At 38.4% G+C, this 25,203-nt stretch overlaps 1 protein-coding gene across 1 annotated transcript in view; it reads right to left on the bottom strand.

The window, feature by feature from the left end:
• Window positions 1-25,203, bottom strand: part of lrp1ba (low density lipoprotein receptor-related protein 1Ba) — a 185,657-nt gene that overhangs the window by 67,474 nt on the left and 92,980 nt on the right. Inside the window, 17 exon segments of the mRNA XM_057325867.1 lie at window positions 2,444-2,648; window positions 5,041-5,230; window positions 10,170-10,541; window positions 10,732-10,856; window positions 11,138-11,289; window positions 11,433-11,559; window positions 12,090-12,219; window positions 12,335-12,469; window positions 13,756-13,887; window positions 13,984-14,109; window positions 15,136-15,276; window positions 19,251-19,400; window positions 19,845-19,939; window positions 20,859-21,033; window positions 21,483-21,710; window positions 22,684-22,815; window positions 24,901-25,145. Coding sequence (XP_057181850.1) covers window positions 2,444-2,648; window positions 5,041-5,230; window positions 10,170-10,541; window positions 10,732-10,856; window positions 11,138-11,289; window positions 11,433-11,559; window positions 12,090-12,219; window positions 12,335-12,469; window positions 13,756-13,887; window positions 13,984-14,109; window positions 15,136-15,276; window positions 19,251-19,400; window positions 19,845-19,939; window positions 20,859-21,033; window positions 21,483-21,710; window positions 22,684-22,815; window positions 24,901-25,145 — 2,860 coding nt within the window.

The following is a 25,203-nucleotide window of genomic DNA, read 5'->3' as shown; positions in this document are numbered from 1 at the left end:
TGTTCTCGCCCTCTTCCATATCTGCCGTCTTTATTCCCAAGCGTGCCATCGCTGTTCCCGCGCACACGTCTCTGAGCATTGAGCCAAGTCGGGGAAGGAGAATTAAGAGCTTCTGCACGACGTTCTGATATCAGAGCTGTCGCCTTGGCAGGTGAAAACCTCTCCGTGCTGTCCAAAGATCGAAACTTTTTAGCATTGAAGTAAGAATCGCTGGACGGAAAACACGACATCTCTGTTTCGAAAACAAGCTCGTGTGTAAAATAGCTTCAGAGGGGTGATTATGTTGGACTTCTCTACCCTTTTCCATCCTTTCTTAAAGGCAAAGGATGTACAATGTCTACCTGGGTAAAATGTGAAGGAGAGTGAATCAATGTAATGTGAAAGAGAGTAAATCTAAGCTAGGATAGGTGCAGATAGCGCTTTCTAATTTTTCGTTTTTTTTGCTCACATCTAAATTTTATTGAAGTTTATTGACAACAATATTATGCTTTTGTACATATTATATATATATATATACAACAAAACCCATTCACAACACATTTAACTTACGTATTTCATTTATTGTTTAGAGGGAAATAAAGCTTTTACTTAGAAAATCTGAAAATGAGCAAATAAGATGCATTAGCATACAAAAACCTTTCGGCTTCAAGAATTTCTGTTCACCTTTGAAAGTTAAGTGAATAAACAAATGCTAATTTTTCTATTTGAATCTTTTTATGGGTATTTAAAGAGACAACACAATGATACAAGTGGAAAACAAGAGATTGTTGTGTGTCTCAATTCAAACCCTTCTAGAACTCTCTCACCCAGAAAACTATAAATGTAATAAGGTAAAAAGAATAAAAAACAAGATAAAAAAATTACAACAATAATAATAATAATAACAATAATAATTAGGGATGCACGATAAATTATCGTCCATATCGGTATTGGCCGATAAATGGTCATTTTTAATGTTATCGGTATCGGCCAATAACAAAATTTATGCCGATGTATTATAGCCAATAAATTATATACAATTTTCTCTGGTTGAACCACTTCAGCTGCACGCAGCAGTTAACAGTTAAAATCCAGTACAGTACTGTCTTTCTGTCATGATCATTCACTTACAGCTATTAGCAAAACATTGTTGATGTTGGATGTAGATATTTATGAATGTGTAAGGAACAAAAGCATAATGTTTGAAGCCGACTGCTGTCTTGAGACCTGTTAGACTTGTGGCTATTGACAACACCTTTCTGGGTTGCTCTGGAAGAACATCTTTAATTTGTTTATGAAATAAACATTTTACCAGAAAAGTTTAAAAGTTAAAGAATCTTTAATTAGTGTAAAGTGGGCTTGGTACATGATTTTCAGGGGGAAAAAATAATTTTCAGTCTCGGAAAATGTTATATTAATATTTAGATACTGCATATCGGCCAATATATCGGTTATCGGCTTACAATGTTCAAGAATGTTCGGTTATCGTTATCGGCCACAATTTGCATGTCTGTGCATCCCTAATAATAATAATTATTTTTATTAACCAAGCAATACTTATAAATAAAGAAAGAAAGAATAGAAAGTTAATGTATATTGCACTCCCCAATATCGGTCTTAACAAATCTTTATTTTTAGGCACTACATAAACAAGACAAATTTTGATGTCGCCTTAAAAAAGTAATTAAAAAGTTTCATTAGGCGAAATCCAATCTGCATCGATTTATTTTAAAATCAGGGTGCTTGAATCCTTGGCCCAGTTCCTCGTACATAAGCTACAAGGTTTCTTGCACACTGTTTTCCATTGAATAAGTCTGAAAAGGCCACAGTATGGATCTATCTCCTGCAGACCGAGATGGCACTGGCTCCCACAGAGTGGTCCGTCAGGACTCCTTTTCTCAATACTTGGTTTGTGTCTCACGCACGAGAAAATAAACGCTCCTTTGTTTGCCCAGCTCAATTTTCACCTTTTAATAGCCTGACGGGCAGACGGAGTCATTTCACACACCGTGGTATGGTTGGCTGTTGGGGACTTGCAGTTCTAGACCCTTGACTGAAGCGTTTGACATGGACCCAAAGCGCGATGATGACTTACTACATATGATGCACACGAGCTATTGTCTCCTAAAGTCGAATTTGTAACATAGGACTAAGCTCGATGAATAAATGAAAGTCAATGCTTGTTTAGTGATCTCAGGGTCTTTAATTTACTTGTTTTCTTTAGCATCAAGTCAGAGCGAATCTCAGCAACAGCCATGAATCAATTTCACTCTCGATTCTTTAACAGGAATAAAAATCGAACTTTTCTTTTAAAGCAAAACAGAGAAGCTTTACAAAGGCCAAAGCTCGTTTCCAGAACTATTTATGTCCTAACCCGGTTCTACTCTCTAGATACACTTAATGCACCCACATCCAGCCACATGCATTTTTTAAAAAACTCTTCACGAAGCCTCTGCATACTCACGTATCTGTGCGAGCCATCGTAATCACACCTCTCGATGTGCCCGAGGCTGCCGTCGGAAAAGTAGAGCTTTTCGGCTTTGTGGTCGATGGTGAGTCCATTAGGGGTGATGACGTCTGTGCTGACGATGACTCGGACATTCCGGCCCGATAGCGTCGACCTCATGATGCTCGGCCTCTGTTCGTTCCAGTTAGTCCAAAACATCAGGCTGAGGGGTAGAAATTGTGTTAGCATAGTTTTCAAACCAAAGCATTTTTACAACGTTAACAATAAAGATAAAAAGCTAACTAGAAACCAACTTCTGGTTTTAAAGTACAATGAATCCAAGACATTCGGACATCTAGGGCAATGTCAATGCGTTATGTAACAAAATATCAAACCATATTCTGAAAATCAAAAATGGTATCTGTTAACATTAGTTATTGGCATTATTTAACATTATCAAAGAATAATAAATGCCGAAAAACTGTATTGTTTATGTTAGCTAATACATTGTTAACAAATGCGACCTTACAGTTTATTCTGTATTAGTGAAAACAACTTTGTGTAAAAAATAAAAATGTTTAAGTTTAAAATAAAAGCTTAGCTTGATATTTTGTAAACACAACGACAGTACACATTTTAAAATGACGACTTAAAGGCGGGGTAACCGATTTCCGAATTACGCTTTAGACAACCGAGTCGGGCCGAGTACCAAAACAACCTTGTAGCCAATCAGCAGTAAGGTGCACAGTGCACAGGACGGACATTAGCCGAGCCGAGCGCTGACGAAAGCGACAGATGGGGGTAGGGGTGTGTTTGTTTTGGTGATTTGAACATCAACAACAGCTAAGAGAAATCGGACACCCCGCCTTTAAGTGTCCAAATATAAAAACATTGGCAGAAATACTCACTATAGTTGAATCACTCGCACAATTTCAGACACGTTATCTTTGAATGCCACATTCAAATTTTGCATTTTCAAGTTGGCACCGTCGCCGTCTGATAAAAGCTGTTATCTATATCAAGGTTCACATTCTATGTTAATTTCCTCATTAAAGATGTATTCATTTGCAATTATAATCAAACAGGCTACAGCCCAACGACACTTACATAGCATCCTGTTCTTAGTCTTTTAATGTAGCGGAAAAAGGCTAGTCCTTGGCATCCTTGTGTACGAGACATGTGTGCTAGCTTAGTCGTGATCTCTGGCAGCTCTGAGATCTGTGGGGCAATGTGCTGACAACAGCAAAAGCCACCAACAGGCGCGCTAACGCTCTAACAGGTTAACACCACTACGGCCTGGCTAATGCTCAAACAGCAAAATATTCCTCAGCGCTTGTCATGATACGACGAAAAGACGATTGACAACTAGGATAACTGTTGAATACCCATTGACATAAAAGGCGTAGTTTACCCAAAATTTTTTAATTTGATAATATCTGAAATTTGTTTTGTAACTCCTCACGCTATCTTGAAGGTCTAGTTGACCCAAAAATAAAAATTGTGTCAGAATTTATTCGCCCTCATATCATTCATGTGACTCTTTCTTCGGTGTAACACAAAAGAAAATATTTTGAGAAATGTCTTTGTTTATGCTCTGCAGAAGAAAGAAAGTTACACAGGTATGAAATGACACAAGATTGAAGAAATTATGAATGATGATTTTTGTATATACAGGTGCTTAAAAGTTGAAAGACGGACTTTCAGCTTTTAAAGTTTACTCAAGGTTTTTAAACACATTAACTTATTGGCTATTAAAATGTATGGCGTCAAAGTATGTAAAAACTCGTTACACTTAAAATAGCTCATAATTCATAGTAGTTACATGTATGTCATGCTAATTAACGTGCTAATTAGAAAATCAAAAATGACTCATGATTGATGTAAAAAAAACTGCGTGTCTTGGACAACATGAAAATAAGAAGTTCAGCAAAAGGCGAAATCAATTAAATATTAAAAATAAAAAATCACTGATAAAAGTACAACTTAATTAATGTTTTCTAGATGATAAAAAATAGCTAATAGAGATCAAGAGTCATAAATCACGTTTGCCGTGTATCTCTGTAACACAGGTCACCCTGTTTTGAAATGTAAATCTTTATTAAGCATGCACGCAACTCACTGATGTAAAATTAATACGCTGTATGTGGTCTGCCGTCTAATTACACCGCAATAATTAGAGGACCCCTCCTACAATTGACCTTTTGGAAAGACAGCCATCACAATAATAATTTCAACAGGGCTTATTTGGAGGAGAGAGAAAAAAGAAACTAGATATTTTGAGAGTAATGGATTTATTTTATTCTAATAAACATAAACACATTTGACGGCGATATGGGATTTAGTTGTTCTTGTATTCGGAATCACAAGGGCTTAAGAACGTCGCTGAACAAAGTCGAATTTTAATTGCACAAGCAGCCGGATAAAAAATAAATTAACATGGGGCGGATTAACAACTACAACATGTGGAAATTACCAAGAGAACAAAGCTTAAAATGTTACAGTTAGGTTTAATATCTCCAGACAGCGTCTGGCTTGCTTTTTTCTTCAAGATGTTGAAGAACTAAATAATTTGTATTTATAAGCACAATCTTCAAAACTTCACCATGCACTCTTACCTCTGACACTCGTCCATAGTTAGAACATGCGGATGGTCTTCTTCAGACAGAGAGACCACCGTGTCTCTGTTAAAGGGGTTGGGTCTGGTCTGGTCGACGGTGTGCCGTGTGATGGAGGCTGTGGTGGAGCTCGTCCAGTAAAGCACGTCCCAACCTCGGTGGTATGCCAACCCCTCCACAGAACCAACATCTACAGAGGAAGAGTCAACGTCAAAGGTCTTGATGGTCCTAATTTTGGTGACAATGCCACTTGTACAGTCTTACGGACGTCATATATATGCACAATGAAAACGGAGGAGATTACAAGTGCACATCAAGTAGAGCACTATATTGTAACCTGCATCTTCTTATACATTTACATTTAGTCATTTAGCAGACGCTTTTATCTTCTTATGGATCTACATGCATCATGCATTTACGTATATTAAGTAAAAATTGCAGTTATACTTATACATAAGTCAAAAGATATTGATAAATGTAGAGTGAATTTAACGATAAAATAATAATAATTAACAATAAAAAATATGCTTTGACCACCTCGCCACAGAAGTTTAGTTAACAATCATTCTGTCCAATGGCTATATGCAACCTTGTTCTTTTCACTTTTTCTTATAAGTTTTTTTAGGAGAAATAAAATCATGCATTAATCGCAGTAGATTTCAATCTCTGTCATGTAAAAGTTGCATCCTCCATACTTTTTGTCAGATACTGATACCGGTTTTAACAAACAACTACCGTCCGATTCTGATTCCATAGTCTTTATGATCCATTTAACATTTTAAGAGAGGCACAAGTTTAGATAAAAATACAATAAGACGTCATGCCAATCTTCAAAGGTGATTTTTGCTATCCAATATTTATTTTATTAACAACTTTAACTCATATTTGACTTAACATTGAACATTTCTTTAATAAACTTAAATGCTTGTTGCTATTGCTGTTGCTATTTAATTATTTTGCTCAGAGAAAAACGTTGGATTATTCAGACATGCGGTATCTGACTTTTCATGCTATTGCCGATATGCCGATGGTGTTAAATGAATCCAATATCGGTGGCCGATACATCGGTCCATCCCTACTTCACATATACTGTATATATATACTGTATATTACAAAACTTGTTAATTTCACCGCAGCTTTAAAGCTTTAAAAGCGCACTGCAAAAGTATTTCACAGTTCACAGATTTTATCACCATACAGCCTGACAGATAAAGCGACTGGAGAAGAACAGGACACGCGAGATACGCTGGATTACTTGCATAAAGCAGGGGATTTAACAAGCGTGAAGCTGGACTCCGACCGCGCCGAGAAAGGACAATACCACAACCTGCTATTATCTCTAGAGAAAAAGACCCTTGTAATCTTATGCATCTCCTGTTGAGTTTCGCAAAAAACCGAAAGAGCTCAAACTGTGCACACATTTGCCAAGACGCAAACGCATTCAATCAAAACTCCGAGATTTTCATATATTTCGCGTCGGAGACCACGGGAGTTGTTGACAATCTATTTCCTCTAATGAGTTTTAGAGAAGAAACAGCAGACACAGTTTAAGTTGCTCATTATGAGAAACACATCTGAGAGATACACATCGAGATTTCTAAACAAATACGATTCCAATGTGCAACACCAAAATCAAGCAATCCTGAAGAATCTTATGAACTATTTAACACAAGACGCAAATCCTTCTGTTTCACTTGAAACAAACGTTCCGTCATCACTTATTCACCCTCGTGTCATTCAAAACATCACTCTTTTTTATGTGGAACACAAAAGAAGATATTTTGAGGAATGTCTCTGCGGTTTTGTCAATGGGAGCCATTGTTGTTTGGTTACCAACATTCTTCAAAATATCTTCTTTTGTGTTCTGCAGAAGAAAGAAAGTCATACAGGTTTGTGAGTAGATGATGAAGGGGATGGAAATGAGGCATCCGCGTTGCCATGGAAACGGCTCCTGTCCTATATATCGCGTGTGTCATCCCATCAACCCCTGTATGGCATCCGTCACATTTTCCTTTCACTAACAAAGACAGATCTCTCCCTGTGGAGAAAACCCCATCACATCTCTCTCTCTCGCTCTCTCTCAAGGCCTCAAGGTTGATCATGTGATTTCGAACATTCCTGGCATAGTTCAGTGCTCGCTGTCTATCTAACTTCCTTCTTCTGACGGTCTCTCCCTCTCTTAGCCGGCACTCTCTCGGTAACTCTCGTTCACCTCCAACCCGCAATTGATTTTCCTTGCATGAGTAAAACCCTTCAAGGGTCCGTCGTCTCTGTGAAGTCTGATTTGGCAAAACCTTTTAATTCGCTCACATTCTCCCGCAGATTCAATTGAGGTTCGTGCTGAATTACAATGGCCGTCTCATAATTCATAATAGAGACATCTGCCTTTTTAATGCCTAATTATACTTTAATATCAGAAGTGTTTTTTTCAACTGACTACACTGATTAGACCTTTGCAGCATATTAATGTGTCTAAAAAAAAGTAGGCGGACACTGTACGTGTGTATTTTTGCTATTTTCATGTTTACAGACCCCTCAGTGTTTCAGAATCGATTGAGAATATGGCAGACAAAAAAAATGCCTGACATGTTGTCGATATATTTTACTGCTTTGATCCAGTAAGAACTTTTGGATAAGAATATGAGTATTGGATCTCAGCAGTAAGCAAGCAAAAACCCCTACATCGAAAAATGTACCTTCGGAAAAAAGATACAGATCAGAGAACGCACATTTAAAGAGACAGTTCACCTAAACTTTTCCTCAAAAAAATCCTAGAAAATGTCCTTATAGTCATATGACGCCCCATTCTCGAAAAGCATATGTTTTTTTCTATTGAGGAACACAAACATTAAAATAAATAAAATAAAATTTAAATAAAATAAAATAAAATAATAAAATAGAATAAAATAATAGAATAAAATACAGAATAGAATAGAATAGAATAAAAAAAAATTACAATACAAGAGGACCATCAACATAAAATACTGTAGTATACTTTAGTATTTACGTTGTAAACTGCATTAAAATTCTTAGACACTGAAGTGTTTTTGAACCTTACTATAGTAAATATTAAAGTGTACAGTTCATCAGTTTATTTCAGTTAATACTACAGAATACTACAGTACACATAAACAAAATGTAGTAACTAATATAATTTACTTCAGTAGACTACAATTTACTAGTTTAATACAGTAAATACTAAATTATACTAGTTTTGTTCTCGTGTGGGCAGGGTTAACACGCTCCGAAAAAAAAGTATCCAGGACATCTTTTCTAAACATTTCCTTTTTCGTTTTGCCGAAAAAAAAGTGTAAATGATTGACAACTTTTCATTTTTGGGTGAACTGTCTCTTTAAAACCTCCCAAACTGTACTGATTTTCTTCTCAAAAGTAGAAGTGCTAAAGGAAACCTGAGGCTTGTTTCCGAACGCAGGATGAGAAAGTCAGGTTGGAGGTACGACGGTTCTGACAGTCGTAAGGATGAAAAGCGAGAGGTGCGATTCTTCCCTCTGTGAAAGTTCACGCTGAATGAACAGGGCGCGCTCTCTTCAATAAAAAAGATTTGGAAACGGGAGCGACGTTACCAGTGTGTGAAAACCAAAGGCTTTAGTCATCCGAACTGGGGAAAGCTTCAGAGGTCTGAGTAAAACAAAATCAGGCCGGCAACTGTCTGTGCTGGCAGAAGCTTTGAATTGGACAGGCTGCAACATGTCGGATTTTAAGCATCCCGTCAACGAAAGCTGGCCTTGGGAGATGTTGGAGCAACAAAACACAATTGGAGCATCTGGGTAAATCTCACGAAAACAAGTCCGGGTCGCAACTCGCATTGAAATTAAAACACCATTATCATTTTTGGCACTGTGACATTTTCAACTTTTAGAAATAAAACAAACAAGTCCGACAGACAAGTGTTACCTTATATCCTGTCACCCAAATATGTTTGAAGCAAAGAAAACCCGCTTATCATCTACGCCAAACAAACACGCATCAGCACAGATCCATGACAGAGGATACAGCTTATAGCGTCTGGGGTCAGGCGTAACAATCCTAACGCACGCCATGGCCACTTCTGACAAATTTCAGGATTCCTCTCAGGCAAACCATCGATGTGAAGAGCAGCTGTGAACTGACAGCTCCGCAGGTTAATGGAGTACTGATTAAATGAGACGTGTGTTAATGTTGACAAGGTTAGGACTTGATAAATCACATGAGGTATGAATTTTAATGTCGGCTACTGGCCCGCTTCTGTATCGGAGTAATTGGCTGTACTCTATGCGGATAATTTATTTACATTTTACCACAGTTAATTGGCCGTGATGCCTCTACAAATACGAGCCGCACTGCGAGAAAGCAATCGCTACGCTTCCTTTATAAATAAATACGTGCTATGAAAGTAGCAGTGAGAGAATGATGCGCAAGCGGTTCAAAGCATCTGACAAAACCATCAATTATTAAAAAAATAACTTAATTAAATGGCAACAATTAAGAAAAAAATCTATTTACGTAAACATTTCAAACTGCTCATGTAAACATTTATGTGGGAATTCATAAATGGGCCCAAACAAAGACTTCTTTGTTATGTTTAGTTGAAAGAAATCAGAAATATGTTTTAAAAAGCTGGTTTCAACAAACAAGAAGTTAAAATAAAATAAAATAAATAAGAATACAATAAAATAAAAACTAAAGTAAACTATATTAAAGAATATTTAATTAAATTCGATGCCAACAAAGGCTGCTCAAAAAAGTTGTCTTTAAAATAAAATAAAATAAAATAAATAATAAAATATATATATATAAATAAATAATATTTAATGAAATTTAATGCCAACAACGGCTGCTCAAAAAAGCTGGCTTTAAAATAAAATAAAATAAAAACTGAATTAAATTTACTAAAATAACAGCTGATTTAAATTAAACAAAATAATACCAAAAAGACTTATAATTAAAAAAAGAAAATCTAAACCAGTTCATGTAAACATTTATGCATACATTTTTAAATGTGCCCAACCAATGATTTGTTTATGTCTGGTTGAACGAAAACAAAGTTTGTTTTGACAAACAAGAGGTAAACTTAACAGCTGCATTTTCATATACTGTAAACAAATCATTGAATAAACACAAACACTCACTCTCAGCAATGATGCGTCGTCCCATCCAATCATCATTGATGACTTGTATATTCCCATAATGCAAGTCGCTGAAGAAAATCCGATTGGTTCCTTGCGTTTTCTGATGGTGATCAAAGGCCAGAGCTATGACGTTTTTAAAATAAGCAGGGTTCTCGTACGCCCGGACTGGCGAGTTGAGGTCATTTTCATCCGACAGGCGAATGCTTCTCAAAACGGTCCTCTCGGAGTACAGCAGGTAGCCCTCATACCTGTTGCATCCCAGGCCATCCTGAGCGAGATATCCGTGAGCGCAGGCGCAGGTCTTCTGATTGCCCCCCAAATAAAAACAAAGCTGGTGGCATCCTCCGTTAGCACTGCCGCAAGGATTCGTACCTGCGTGAGTTGGAAAAACCAAAGAGATCAGACTCCTTATGGAGTCTCGGACAGTTTTATCACCTGACAGACATTTAAGTTATTCCATATTTATCGTGATTGACAGAAAGCATTATGAATAGTGCCCATTAATATATATTTGATGAATTGTAAAAAGAACAGGAAATCTGTCATTAAGTGAAACCTCAACCTTTCTCCCGATCCGGATTAAAGACCTTCACATCATTCACGCTGACGCCCATGCCACTCCGTATCGTCACCGCGTCCACGGCGTCGTTCTTGGAGGCGCGACGGATGGATCCATTGGCGTGAGCTCTGGCGGGGCACGAAGTGAAAAATTTGACACCTGCTAATCAACGGCCCTTAACTAATTAAAAGCAAAGAACTCATTAAAATACAGTACACAGCTGGTCCGACAGAAGGTGAGGCAAGCCATCCTTGCGATGACATTGAACCGTACGAGATTTTTAAATAACAAAACCTGTCCGTATTACACCCTACAGCTGGGGCACTAGACTTGTGACCTTGTGTGTACAGTAAGACGGGACAGAATATGTTTCTTGGGCCCATCTATAAATTACAGAAAAATAAATTACCTGTCAGACCAAAAGAGGTACGCTCCGAAGACGGCTATGGAAAACAGATCCGCACCATTCGCCGCGAACACTATCTCTCGCTGTTCATCCCCCTCGAGGTTGATTCTTTCTATCTTGCCATTGCGTGAGTCGCACCAGTATAATTTATTTTCCTGGAATGCAAATGGAAGACAGATTTCAAGTTTTGTTATCAGGTACATTAGGAACAAAAAGATGTATTGTGTGCTGCTACAGTAGATAAGCAGCGAAACAAAATGAATGAGATCAGCACTTTTAAGGGAAAGAAGGAGCAAACCTGATAGTCTATGGAGACACTACTGGGTCGGGATAGTCCGGTGCTAACAAGCACAGACTTTTGAGAGCCGTCTAGAAGGGATCTGGAGATGGTGGGAGTTTGTCCCAAATCGGTCCAGAAGAGAAACCTGCATCAACCCAAGAAAATGGATTAAAGGGGCATTAAATTCAGTCATCATTTAGTCACCCTCATGTCATTCAAAACATGTTTATAACTCTTTGATCTGTGGAATACAAAAGAAGATATTTCGAGATATGTCTTGGTGGTTTTGTGTCCTTTACAATGGGAGTCAACGGGGTTCGATGCTGTTCGGTTACCAACGTTCTTCAAAATATCTTCTTTTGTGTTTTGCAGAAGAAAGGATGCTCTTCAACTTTCGGTATAAATCTGCAAACAGATCAACTCATTATGAAGGTCAAGATCATAATCGTGCCTCTCTTATTACATTACAAAGCAAATTACAAAGCCTTTTGTAAAGGAGGTGAATCTGTAGTTAACAAGCTTAGAGGTGCTAATTGCAGACGCTAGCTGTTCTCCAGATGATCATAGGTCATTCGTTTAAAGACTGCCGCCACACTTGGGTGAAGCTTAGCATTAGAGAAAATGAGAACAACCGCAGTGTTATACAGGGAAGAAACACGGGAAACCGATACGCACCCTTTCACTGGATGTACAGCGATCGCTCTGGGTTGATCGAGTCCCTCGGATATCACCACGGCGCGGTACATACCGTTCAGCCTGGCGACCTCGATCAGATTCAGCCCATGGTCCGTCCAGTAAATATTACCTTTAAAAGTAACAAAGATCCTGAGCCGACAGAGAAAGAAAGAGCCCGAAGGCTTCAAGGCTACTTGGGAACGTGTAGAAATGCTAAAACAACAGAGAGATGGAAATGTTGGCACCTGCGACCCAGTCAACAGCGAGTCCTTCGACGCGTCCGTGACCGCTACTGACGATGTCCTCCCTCCAGGTCTGATCTCGGCTGGATCTTGAGATTTTGTTCGAGCCCATGTCGGTCCAATATAACGTGTCATTTCCTGTAAGATCAGAAATTCGACATACTGCTTTTTCAACAGACGTAAAGATAGAGTGAGTATGTAAAGTAACCTGCACTTTTATGTTTCAAACAGAGATGGCGATAGAGAGGCAAACATTTACATGCATAGCTAGTTCAGAGCTATTTTAGAGATCCTTACTTTCAGCAGACAAAGTGTAATAGCCAAACCGTATTCAAACCATAAAATACTTTTTTGGGCTGTATGGACGTGCCAAAGCTCACCTACTACAATCTGCCAACTTTTACTGGTCGAAATGGTTTTGCCCTTTTGCTCTCAATCACACAATACTTTGACCATCCATCTCTGGACAAATCCATCTCTTCTCAAAAACAATAGAGGCGAATTTTCCTGGCACTTATGGTCCGCTTTAAAATGCTTTTCATACAAATCGCTTTGACTCGGCCACACTGGCATGCACCACCGGCTCAGCGCCCACCCAAAAATGCACATTTCGACAGGAACCCCAATACGAGTACATTGTATTCTGTTCTCATGCGTGCGTCTCTCATTAGGAGACGTCGGCTCATCTGTCCAGCTAATCTGTTGCGATTATCTTCCATCTGTCATGACGCCATATTGACCCGCGCCATAAAATATATAGACGTGTAATGCAACCCCAATATTTGCTCTATAATGCAAATGCAGAGCTGCAGATTGCCTGCTGCCGATGCAAGGACTGACATTTCTGTCTCGCCGGCAAGACAGCTGTCCAATTACTGTACTATATAAATCTGCCTCAATTACCGGGAGCAGCAACATTGGAAATGAACGTTTTCTGTATTTCTCTCACGTCAAGAGACGGTATATTGACAAACACGTTGTGGACGTTAAATAACGCAATGTTTTAAAGTCCACGTTGTGAATGATTGGAACAGTTTACTATACTTTTTTTCTCAAATATTTCATTGTAAACAGAAAATTGAAATTAATTATTTTTACTTTCTACTTTGTTTTTCATGTTGGCTCATTTTTATGGCTGATTAAAGCTTATTTATTTAATATTTGACAAAATACCATTTTGGCATCTGATTGTGTTCACACTTACAGTAATGAGTGACAAACTACACATTTTGTGAGAAAATGAGAGCAGGATGTGTCAGCTAACCGAGTACCTATTATCATGTCTAACAGATTAATTCCTTGTTGCATAAACTGCTATTTGTTTTATTTCCGTTACAGGTATGTGCATCTTGCAATGCTAATCTAGTTTCATTAACGCATTACTTCTCTTTTCACATAAAAATACTACAAACTAAAAAACATACCAGCATGATAATCCAGACCCACAGCAAATGTAGTTCCCGTAACTGGCATCAAAACTTCCGAGTTATCGCTGGGGTCAAGAGACAGTCCTCTAATTCCTTCATTCACAGAATACACCAGGAAGGACTGAACACCTGTCAAAACATCAACAAAAATGACACAAATCCGCCTTGAAACCTTTCTTTAAAAGGCACATATAGAATAACGGCTAATTGGGACGTTTTATGTACCTTCGCAAGTGGACCGGTCTGTCCGAAGGTTGTACCCCATAGTACAAGAACACGTGCGGGTATTTTCAGAGGTGGGCAGACAGAGCTGGGAACAGCCACCATTCTTCTGCAAGCATGCATTTCGACCTAAAAAGAGGACAAGATTGCGTAAACACACACACATATAGTCATTTGAAGAACATCTCGTAGAAACAGAGAAGTGAAAAAACATCGGCTTTGACTTTGTTCCTCGGACACCCCAGTTAGCTCATTTGAAGTGGCGTAATGAGACGGGCCCGCTCTCCCATGAGGTCCGTGTCAAAGAGATAAATGAGGGAGCTAATTGGTATGAGAAGATTCGAGGAGGAAGCAAAAAGATTTACCTTAAAAAGCCCCTAATTGCCATTTTTTTAATCCTAATAGAGCATTTAGAGGATCAAGCACTCCAGCGCTAATAGAACTGTCAGTGGTATGAATGTCTTTCACCGTAATTCATAGATGTAGGAAAGCTTTGACGGTGTTTAGCCGACGAAGAAATAAAACGCACTTTGTCCGAGTCGTTTGTAGCCTCACCTTGCAGAAATGAAACCGTGCCAAGTATCGGCTCTTATCTTGTTGGACCTATAGGCATTCATCTGAAAAACTCTGACAGACCGGTATTGGAGTTCGTCAGCGTTATCGTGCTCATGGGAAGATTTAGAGAACGAAAATGGGTATTTTAAATTGTGCTTTACAGGCCGGGAAAATTTAAATCAATCTTTAGTCTCAATAGACACTCTGTATTAAGATGGAAATCTACTGATCAAAGGGTGTTTTATCAGATTTGTTTACTGCTGTTTGTGTGTTGTAAAACAAGAAAACGGGTCATTAGTTTTGTAAATTGTTGAGTCTATGAGCACTTTTCCACCATCGCGCCTAATCGTTCTCGTTGCTTAATCTTTCCACTCCATGCCGATCCATGCCAGCCGGTACGTAAATGGTTTCATTTTCCACCGCAGGGCTGATAACGGGAATTTTTAGAATGTAAACACAAACGCGTCACGCGCTGCCTTGGTAAACGTTGTAGATAAACGTTTCAGACTGTGCTTAGAACGATTGGGCGCGATGGTGGAAAAGCATTTTAAAAAAATGTTTTATTCCAGACAAAACACGCTGGGAAATGTTTTTGTTTACCTTTCTGGCTGTCTTTGTCATAGACTTTGATGTGAACGACTCCTGTGGTCTTATTCCGAAGAACCGTCAGGTTTCTTCCGTCTCTCTTGTTCACAGTCCCCAGCTGAGCCAAACTATCATCTGCCCACCACAACTTCCCACCTGAAGGCAAACATACACACAAAAGACAGATATTATTCTCTTTCATTCTCTTTAATAGGTAGATGAGAAATAATATGAACTTTTTCGCATTTAAAGTCAACACACAATAATGTTCCTCCTTTTTTTTGTATTTCAGTAAAACAGTTTATTCAAGAAAAAAAATGTTGGAATTGTGAAATCAAGTATCTGCGTATGACAGTTGGTTGGAGGGGCGGGGTTGATAAATGAGAGGACTTGATGACATCATCAGAAAAGAAAAGTTGTTTCAGAGGCACAGCAAGTTATTTTATTTTGAGACAAAAAAAACGCAAAGACTTTCTTTGGAATGCTGTACAATAAAGAATCATTTATTATAAGACGAGCAACGTATCTTAAAGTAAAACGTACCATTTTTGATTTCTTGTTGCATAGTCAAATATCCATCAAATAAAATTAATTTTTATATACTCCATGTAGCCTCATAATAGATACAATTTTTATTTATTATATAATAATATGTAATTATTTTTTAAATGACAATTATTTATAACATTAATGAATAAAATCTAATTTATTTTAATAAAAATGCTGTGTAAAATGTATTTACAGGACATTTAAGGTGTGCATTTTATTACTGTGTGTGCCCTGGTAATCAAACCCATGACCTTTGGGCTTACGCAATGATAACGCAATGCTCTATCAATTAATCTGCAATTACACTTCACACACATCATGCCACATCAATCATTGCAAGACAATATTGACATTGCTTTATACTGTATGTCAAGTCAACTACACAGATTTAGTTAGAGACGTCTCTGTGTGTGTCAACAACCCTTCACAAAACTGAAGTGGGATGAAACGGAATTGCTGTACAGAGGTGTTTCAGTTTCTCACTGCAGCCGCGTGGAACAAATCCACTAAGCTCCGCAGTTCTGTCAACTCAGCCTTTAATGCATTATACAACACAGACTCCCGAAACTAAGAAAACAAGCAGGCCTTAAAAAACATCAGGTCTCACACATCGCCTGTGATTACACATCATAACAAGGCACACAAGTCTCCCAAGATCCTTTTCCCCGGTGTACGAGGAACAGCCGCACATTCCTTTGCCATCGCGCCTCGGAGTGAAGAATGCGACATCCCTTGGCGACAAACCGACCCATTGTACCTCTGTTCGGCTCACCTCCTCAGCACTTACGAATCCCATAGGTGCGAGCGCAGTCCCGCGGTCTCCTGGCAGTGCTGAATGGATTACATACAGATGCCAAAAGCAAGTGCGACTATTCTTAGCTCTCGGCCTGAGCTGAAGCTATCAGCCGTTGGCAGACACTTGGAGGAAACTTGGCGAAAATGAGTTTGAAGAACAAGCTAGACGTGTAGTTCACACGGACGCGATGAAGGATTGACTAAATGGACTTTAGTTGGGGTGATACCCTATTTACTTTGATGGAAACTAGAACAAATGTGATCGCTAACTAGCTAACAGCATAGACATACACTGTAAAAAACGTATAATGTAAAAAAGTGTAATTTTACTGTTTTTTAACAGATTTTTCACATATTTTTTTAAATACGGCCAAAAAACTTAAAATTACAGAAAAGGGCCACAAATTTACAAGAAAAACAGGGAAAACATGTCATTTTAAAGGGGAAAAAATGTTGTTTTACAGGGTTTTTTTTAGTGTACATAGATACCGCATTAAACGGTTTTGTAAACAGTCGCTACGTCAAACATATAGAAGTCAACGTAGCATATTTTTCTGGATCCAAAGCACAAAAACCTTAACATTTTTTAGCTGATTTCAATAGTTTACGATTTAAGTAAAGTAGTCAAACGTGTAGTCATAAAGAATTGTCCTAAATAATTGTGAATAGTCTGACTGAAACAGACAAAACTATGTCTCAAATGGCTGAGGAGGGCAAAACAAGCCCATTAATATTTTTGTGCAGACGACACGGCTTATTAATAAAAACGCAAAGACCAAACTAAAACCGTGAATGTTAGCGTTTACACCAGGGTGCTAACGACATTTGCTATAGTGGGACGACGGTACCTTGACTACGTTCCAAGTTCACAAAGTTAATGTGAAGGAACGACAGACTGTGTTCTGTAAAGACAACAATGACAAGGAAAATGAAGTGGAAGAGAAGTCATTAATAATTCATTATCGCTTTACTTGTTGAGCGACTCCAGGGACGGCTGGTAAGAATCGGGGTTAATTAGACATTAATATTAAACAAACGAACGTAATAACCGAATGGCCAAGAGACGAGGACGTGGCGGACTAGGTTCGGTTATTGTGCGGCTGAGCTCAAACACAAAACCAGATTCCAAACAAAGAAAGAGAGAGAACGAAATGATGTGAAGGGATGTTTTGAGAAACAAACGCCAGTGCGCTTGGGTCACGGAAATCTCTGTTTCATATTAGTTTGATTCAATAACTGTATATCTGTCCATAACATGCATATGTGCACATACTACACGGTTCCATTTAACAAATCGAGTCCACAACAGCGTTGATTTGAGACCTCATTCTTTAGACACACACAAAAACAAGTCAGATCTTCTTCGCAAGCATCTGCAGCTCTGTCTGGCACCAGCCGAACGGATCTAAATGAGGAGAATAAACATTGTTGCGTGCAGCGGACCGCAGAAAACGTGGAGAACAAACCGTCCAGTAACTACCAGTGTGTCAAAGCGTCTCAGATGCTGATTGCTGGGATGTCGTTCAGGCTGATTGCATTAGTACATAGTTGCAAGCGGCAGTGTCTAAACGTCTGAGGTTTGAACTTCATTGTGTTCTGTTTCACAGGATAATACGCCAAGTTGTTTCTCAGACACGTACAGAAACATACATACTTTAAGTTTAAGTGAAGCAGGAATCAAAATAGACGTTTATCCATGTATGCGGGGGGGCTTGGGTGAGCAGGTAATTTTGTGACTCTTAAAGGGACAGTACACTTAAAAAATGTGTTTTCATCATTTAATCCCACTCATGTCATTCCGAAACTGTATGACTTTCTTTCTTCTGCAGAACACCAAAGAAGATATTTTGAAGGATTTTGGTAACTGAACAACATTGGCCCCCACTGACTTCCATTGCATGAATACAAAACCACAGAGACATTTCTCAAAATATCTTCTTTTGTGTTGCACAGAAGAAATAGTAATATACAGGTTTTGAAGGACACAAGTGTAACTAAATTATGACAGATTTTTTATTTTTGGGTGAACTATCCCTTTAAAACCTTCAAGATGTCTTAAGATGGTACAACATTTGAATTTAAAAAGTAAAATTCAGTCTCTCTTAACCAAAATTGGGGAGAGGTAGTATGCCTAAAATCTGTAAAATATACTGTAACAACTGTAAATAAAACAGTAAAATACAATCAGGTATACTGGATCAGGCACATTTGTACAATCTAACTCATTTGTAATTGACCATGATTGTAAACACCATTGTACCCCCCCCCAAAAAATCACAAAACCTCAACAAGAAAACGTAGTTACGAAGCTATGCCTAATTAGAAGACTTTTTGAAGACTTGGAAGTTGAAGGTGAGTGGAAAGACGGGAGGCGCTTCAAACAGCAGATGTCGGGAGTCAGAACTGATGTCTTTAGCTGATGATTCTCTGGTTCTGAAGCAGCTGTTTCGCACTTAAACAGATTAACGTCAATCCACAAACGATGAAAAATGTGCGCCATGTTCCCCATCCCCTCTCCAGGCACCTTACAGACAGATTTACGCACCGGGTCAGAGGAATGAAAAGAAAGATAGTGCTTCATTGCGTTTGCTTCGAAGATTTCTTCGCGAGAGATGGAAATTGAATGAAATAGGACTTATTGCTACTTTAGGACTGTCTTTTAGAAAATGTCAAGAAAATGTTTATAAAAGACCATATAACTTTCTCGACCCCTGAAACAACTTTTCTTTTGTGCTGACAAAGCATAAAAAATAAATGCATCTTTATTTCAAACAAAAACAGCTTACCCATCACTGCCAACGCCGTAGCTTTCCTTAGCTCCTTCTTCAAGCTGTCAATCACGTCGAGGCCACTCCCATCGAGGTTACACCGATTCACAGTTCCGTTTCCAGAACTGATCCAGTACAGTTTGTTGGCTGTGTAGTCTATCGAAAGTCCTGAGGTTGATGGGGAAAAATACGTAACCATGGTGACTTTACGGTCCCAAAATTCCGCAAGTAGAACCGTTCGAAACTACATTGAGATACTTTGTTTGACCTCCGCGAGTTCCACGAGACGTTTCAAAAAGACACGACTGATTTAAACGACATAGGAATTGGATATTGTTTCATTTAATGAATATCATCACACTTCGCCGCTCACGAAGCGTGTCTGGTTATTTCAAATCTGCATTAGCCCAACGGCAAACAGTGTTTATTTGCCGAGCAGCGTTATTAGTATTCAGAGAGAGCTCAAAAGGTTGTTTTTTTCCCAACGTTCACTTCCTACTAATAACAACTGGTTCTACTTTGGATTTGGCTTGAGCGATAAACATCTGTAGTGAATCCCCCAAATTTTGCTTTAATTATAAAGAAAGGAAAGAGTGAATAATGAGAATTTACCAACTGGCTCTTTCTGGTTCTGATGCAAAATCTTGATGTTACTCCCGTCCATGTTGGCCATGTTTATGGTGCCGCCGTCCGCCCAGAACATCTTCCTGCCGACCGCAACAACAAACACACATTTAGAGAGACGGATGGGTCTTCAAGATGAAGGATGTGCTGCTGTCACTTTAAGAACTGCGAGCCGCGGGGGCCAGGAGGTATAAAAGAACATTCACCACAGGTCAAAAAACAATCAAATAAAGTCCATCTCTATCTTCTTCATACATCTAGATAGCGCGCGTGAACCTTTGTGACAGGTGACTTTCAGAAATGTCGAGCGGATCGGGAGCTAAAAGGAACAGACAGCTGCTTGAAAAGAGTAACGTGAGGGGCGTAGAGCAGCAGAGATGTTGGGATACGGTATGACACAAATCTTTTCAAGTTGTTGAGCAATGACGTGTCTGATTTGGCAGACTTTAACCTACGTAGAGCAACCTGCGGTTTTATGTATCAAACAGAGATGGCGATAGAGAGGCAAACGTTACGGATTGCAGCTTTAAGATAAGCTTGTGGATTAAAGCATTCTGTTATATTAAATCTCGTGTAAACTTTTCCAACGACTGGCTCCGTTTTTAATAGGCTCACATGCCTTGAATAATAAGTCATGCTAATTAAGAAGCTGTCATTGACCGGCCCAACAAGGGTATGATAAATTCCAGCTTCTGATTGGCTGGCGACCAGTTTGGCTTTGTGAAAGACTTTGCGTGGCTATAACAATTTGTCAGTCTTAATCATCTCCCAGAAAATGAATTTAATAACTTCAGTTAATTGTGAACATGGAAAACAGACCGAGATTGGTTTAATAATTAGGTTTTTATCTGATGTACGTAAGCAGCTTTGAAGGTAATCAAAGGTGACAATGCAATGGAAATTCGCAATTACATTGTTAATAAATAAGATATCGATTTTTGCCGACATGAATTTCTTTTTTGTGTACTGCTCGGAGTTTAGATGAAGTTTTTAATACGGTACCCCTTGGATGGGTGTAAGACGAGGCACTTGGGTTTGTCCATGCCGTGAACGACGGTGCTTTTGAGAGATCCGTCCAGACGAGCGACGTTTATGTGCGTCTCGTCGTTGTCCGAGTTCATCCAGTACATGTTTCTGGAGAGCCAGTCAATAGCCAGGCCACGGACGTTCTACAGGTCTATAAACACACAGACCAACATGTGTTATCGATGAAAAATCAAACTGCTTATATTAATAAAACTAACCACATGATCAAAGCTATTGAAAGTTGGTGAAGGCTTGCAGAACAACAAAAATTACACAAATATAATCACAATATTGCTAACATGGAGTTTTGCATTCGCAAGGAGGAAACAGAAGGACTTGGTAAAGAAACATTTAGCCCATCTATAACTTAAAGGAATAGTTTAAAGAATGTGGGAAACTAAAAAGTTCTGGGTCACCATTGACTATCATACTAGATTTTTTCGCTACTATGGTAGTCAATAGTGCCCCAGAACTTCTTCTTTTTAAGCAGAACAACAAAATTTATACAGGTTTGAAAAACTTGAGGGTGAGTAAATGATGACAAAATCATCAAGACAAAAAACACAACAAATAATACATTATAAAAGAGCCTCCATCTACCTCCAGACATGACGGTTTCAAGATTGGTTCCGTTAATAAAAGCTCGTTTTATAGTTCGAGTCTTCACATCGGCCCAGTAGATCCTTTCGTCTACCGCATCATAATCCATTGCTGTGACATCATCGATATCGGGTACGGTAAGCGCGGTCATGATGTTGAGGTATGGGTTATCTATGTCCACTCCTCGAATTTCAGACCTCCGGGCTTACAGCAAGAATTTCTTTACACCTGTTCAGATATTTAAGAAAATACAATAATCATGGTTGGCATTGAAATTTTATAATTGAGATTTTATAAAAAAGTTGGAAACACAAATATATTAAACTGCATTTGAACAAGACAAAACAACAAAGAGATTTTATTCAAATGTGACCCATATGGTAACATAATGGAAATACAGTATAATCAGAAAACTTCAGTGCCCTTATAAAAGACAAGACTATAAAAATCTTTGACTTACAGGAGTCATACTGTAAAATTCTCCTTTGTTGACCTCCAGAGAGATCTCTGGGGCAGCCGTTATAGAGAGATCTCCATTTCATTCTATAATGAGTTTAGGTAGGTCACAGAAATCTCCTGATACCTGCTATAATTATTCCGATATCAGACATTCTGCTTTATATCAAGTCCGTTCAACTGTAGAACACCCATTTTTACCAACAGACGTAGACTGTAATTCATAAAAGTAGGGTATTTGCGACAATAATAGTTTTTATACAGTTTTTAAACCGAGTACTGACTTAGGCACTTGCAAATGTATATCTGAATGAGATCTGTGGCATTGAAACATAAAATGACGTCCTGCTCCTTGTAAGTATTTTTGTACTGCATTATACTGAATTATATTTAAATAAATACTTAACTAAGCATGTTTCCTTATCTGAGAAACACCTAAAAGCTACATACCATTGCTTTAAATTAGTTTGTTAATATTTTCCTTTAATAATCTAATAAAACACTAAATTTACTTATTAGCATATTAGTTGCGGTGGTATCAAAATTACATTTCGCTAGTATGGGTCTTGACTGCTTATATATTATATACATTATATATATACTGTATATATCCATTTTTTTAAACTCAGGTAACAAATAACAGTGTTTGACAAGCTTTGAAACCTATAATCTTTATTTTCTGAGGTCTAAAATTATGGTGTTTTAGTAAAAGTGAATGTTCAGGAACCAGCGGGATGCAGCTCACCTTGGCAAGTTCGGTTGTTGGGTGAGAGTTTCATGAGATGCGGACAGGAGCAGGACGCAGAACCGTTATAATTGATAAGACACAGGTGAGAACATGGACCTCTTGCTCTGTTACCATCACATGGGTTACGTGCTGAGGAAGAAGAACAGATGTAACTTATGATGTCTGCATATGTCACATTAATATTTTATCTCCCATACTATTTATTTATTTACTACCAAAGTGTCTTATTATTTGTGATTATTATTTCTATGGGTCACAAAGTTCAAACTTATGAAACAACACAGCTGAATTACTTCCATAATAACCCACCATATGTCTTATTTAAAACATTTGCTTTATTAACTTTAAAGCTCAAGTTATAGTTAAAGGTCTGTGTGTCATTTATAATCAGCCTTAGCTAGATTATTATGATCTGCATCTTGTATCGGTACACATAGTCCCCTGAAAACCAGAAGCACTCTGCTTAACAAGTGGAATATGTGGATGCCGTGCTGAGTAATTAGGCCCCATATTCCCTTCCTAGCAATCCCAGGGTCCGTTCTTGCTCATAGCAAGGTTGTTCCTCCACACTTCTAAATGGGATTGAAAAAACACAGCTTTGAATTGCAAACTTGGGGCATAAAACACAGCATAATTAATTCATCTTTGACTGCATGAATGAAATTCTCTCGTTTTTGAATTGTTGCTGTTATTACGTGTTATTACATGGTTATTACACAGTGATTACATAGTAACAAGCTTATAAATGTGTTAGAACTGTCATTTCCTGTCCAATAATTGAATCTTTATGCCACTCTCAATATGAAACGTGGAACAGACATCTGACGCAAAACATAAACAGTGGCATAAGCTAAGACCAACCACAGAAAACTCAAATGCAACAAAAATGATTATAAATGCCTAAGTCTTAAACTTAGGAACACACTTTTGGTTAAATAACACACATTTGTAAACTCGCCCGCTCTTTCTAAACCTCACAAACGCCTATGATGTGATTTTCAAAAGTCACTGATTTCAAAGGTAAAAACAAGTCTAAATATAATTATTCAAAAGATGAAAGATTCACTTTTATCAACTTTTCATCACCGTCTTCTTTTGAGGAATAATATGCAGTTGAAGAAAAACGTCCCACTGTTTCACAAAAGGCCTTCAGCACACATCTCCAAAAGTACTTAAAAGAGTAGCGTATCACTCCATCCAAACTCTCGGTTCATAGCTGCCAATCATTATCCAAAAACGCTTCGCTGAACGTTTCTGCCAGCACATTATAAACATTTAGCTGGAGCCATCAGTTAACAAACAGTCTCTTAGCACCATTAAGGGTTTAATTTTGCTTTGGAGGACGATGCCAAACCCGATGTGATGACAGGGGACTGATTCTTCTAAATCTGGCAGATGTTCACTCAAAGGAAAAGATGCTGGACAGCCATCACACGCTGATTCAATTGCGATGTACTCATTGGCCATGTTTGGCTCGTCTTTTATGCACTAAATGTTGCCCAAACAGTGAGCAAATTCTATTAGGCCAATAAAATGCTAATGACAAAATGTGGAACGGATTCTAAGGGTTTATGCAAGCTGTTAAACACAAGACAAAATTACAGGGGTAATTAGTAGGGATGGCTCACACTTAAGGTTCGGATTGTAAACAAACCCATAACTTTAAGCATTTCACTTCAACAACTCATCTTGTATGTTTTTACTGCAGACATGAATGATTGTGCCGCTTGAAAAGATGTGACTCTACAATACTAGATCCTAAAGCTCTAATAGGAACTTCTATTTTTAAGAGCACATTTGAGAGAATAAGTCAAACAGAAGTAACTTGACTTTCACGCGTCAAAAAAGGTGTGTTTAATCAAAGACATCTCAATCATGAGTAACAAGGGATTTCTCGGTGAGACAACTTTACAGCCAATTAGTCCCTAAAATCTTCCGGAGAGAAATGGGAACGTGCCAAAATTGGGTCAGTATGTGCTAATGCAACATGACAACTCCCTTCAATCTGGGGACATCTTACATTTTATTATTTTGGATCTTTCCAATCATCTTGTCTTTTAAAGTCCCTTTTCGCTGCTGTCATTCAATCTAGATGGAGATGTGCGGCCATTCTGAAAGATGGAGACAAAGTCCCCTGTGCTCCCCTAATGGTTTTCATATAAATACATAGCACCTTAGATTTAGATGAAGGTTAAAATAAGTAAGGTTTCTTACTCTGTGGCTGTCTGCTGGGGTGGTAGATCTCCAGGTCGAAGGGCTGGGCGCTGGTTTTTTGGATCACGGTCACATTGGCCCCCGTCCACTTGTTGGCTTTGGTCAATGTGTTGGTCCTCCAGTCGGTCCAATAGACGTTTCCGCCGAATAGGGACACGGCAAACGGGTGAGAGAGAAACTCATGCCCTCGCAGAATTTCTATTAAACCCGTGCCATCGTACAGAGCGGAATATATGGCATCAGACCTGCGGAAGGATTAAGAATCATTTTTATTATCACTATCATCAGTATATTTAAGTATTT

Source organism: Triplophysa rosa, linkage group LG25, assembly GCF_024868665.1.
Source record: "Triplophysa rosa linkage group LG25, Trosa_1v2, whole genome shotgun sequence".
Taxonomy (NCBI): Eukaryota; Metazoa; Chordata; class Actinopteri; order Cypriniformes; family Nemacheilidae; genus Triplophysa; species Triplophysa rosa.
The sequence above is the reverse complement of the archived record's forward strand: the minus strand, read 5'-3'. Positions and strand labels throughout refer to the sequence as shown.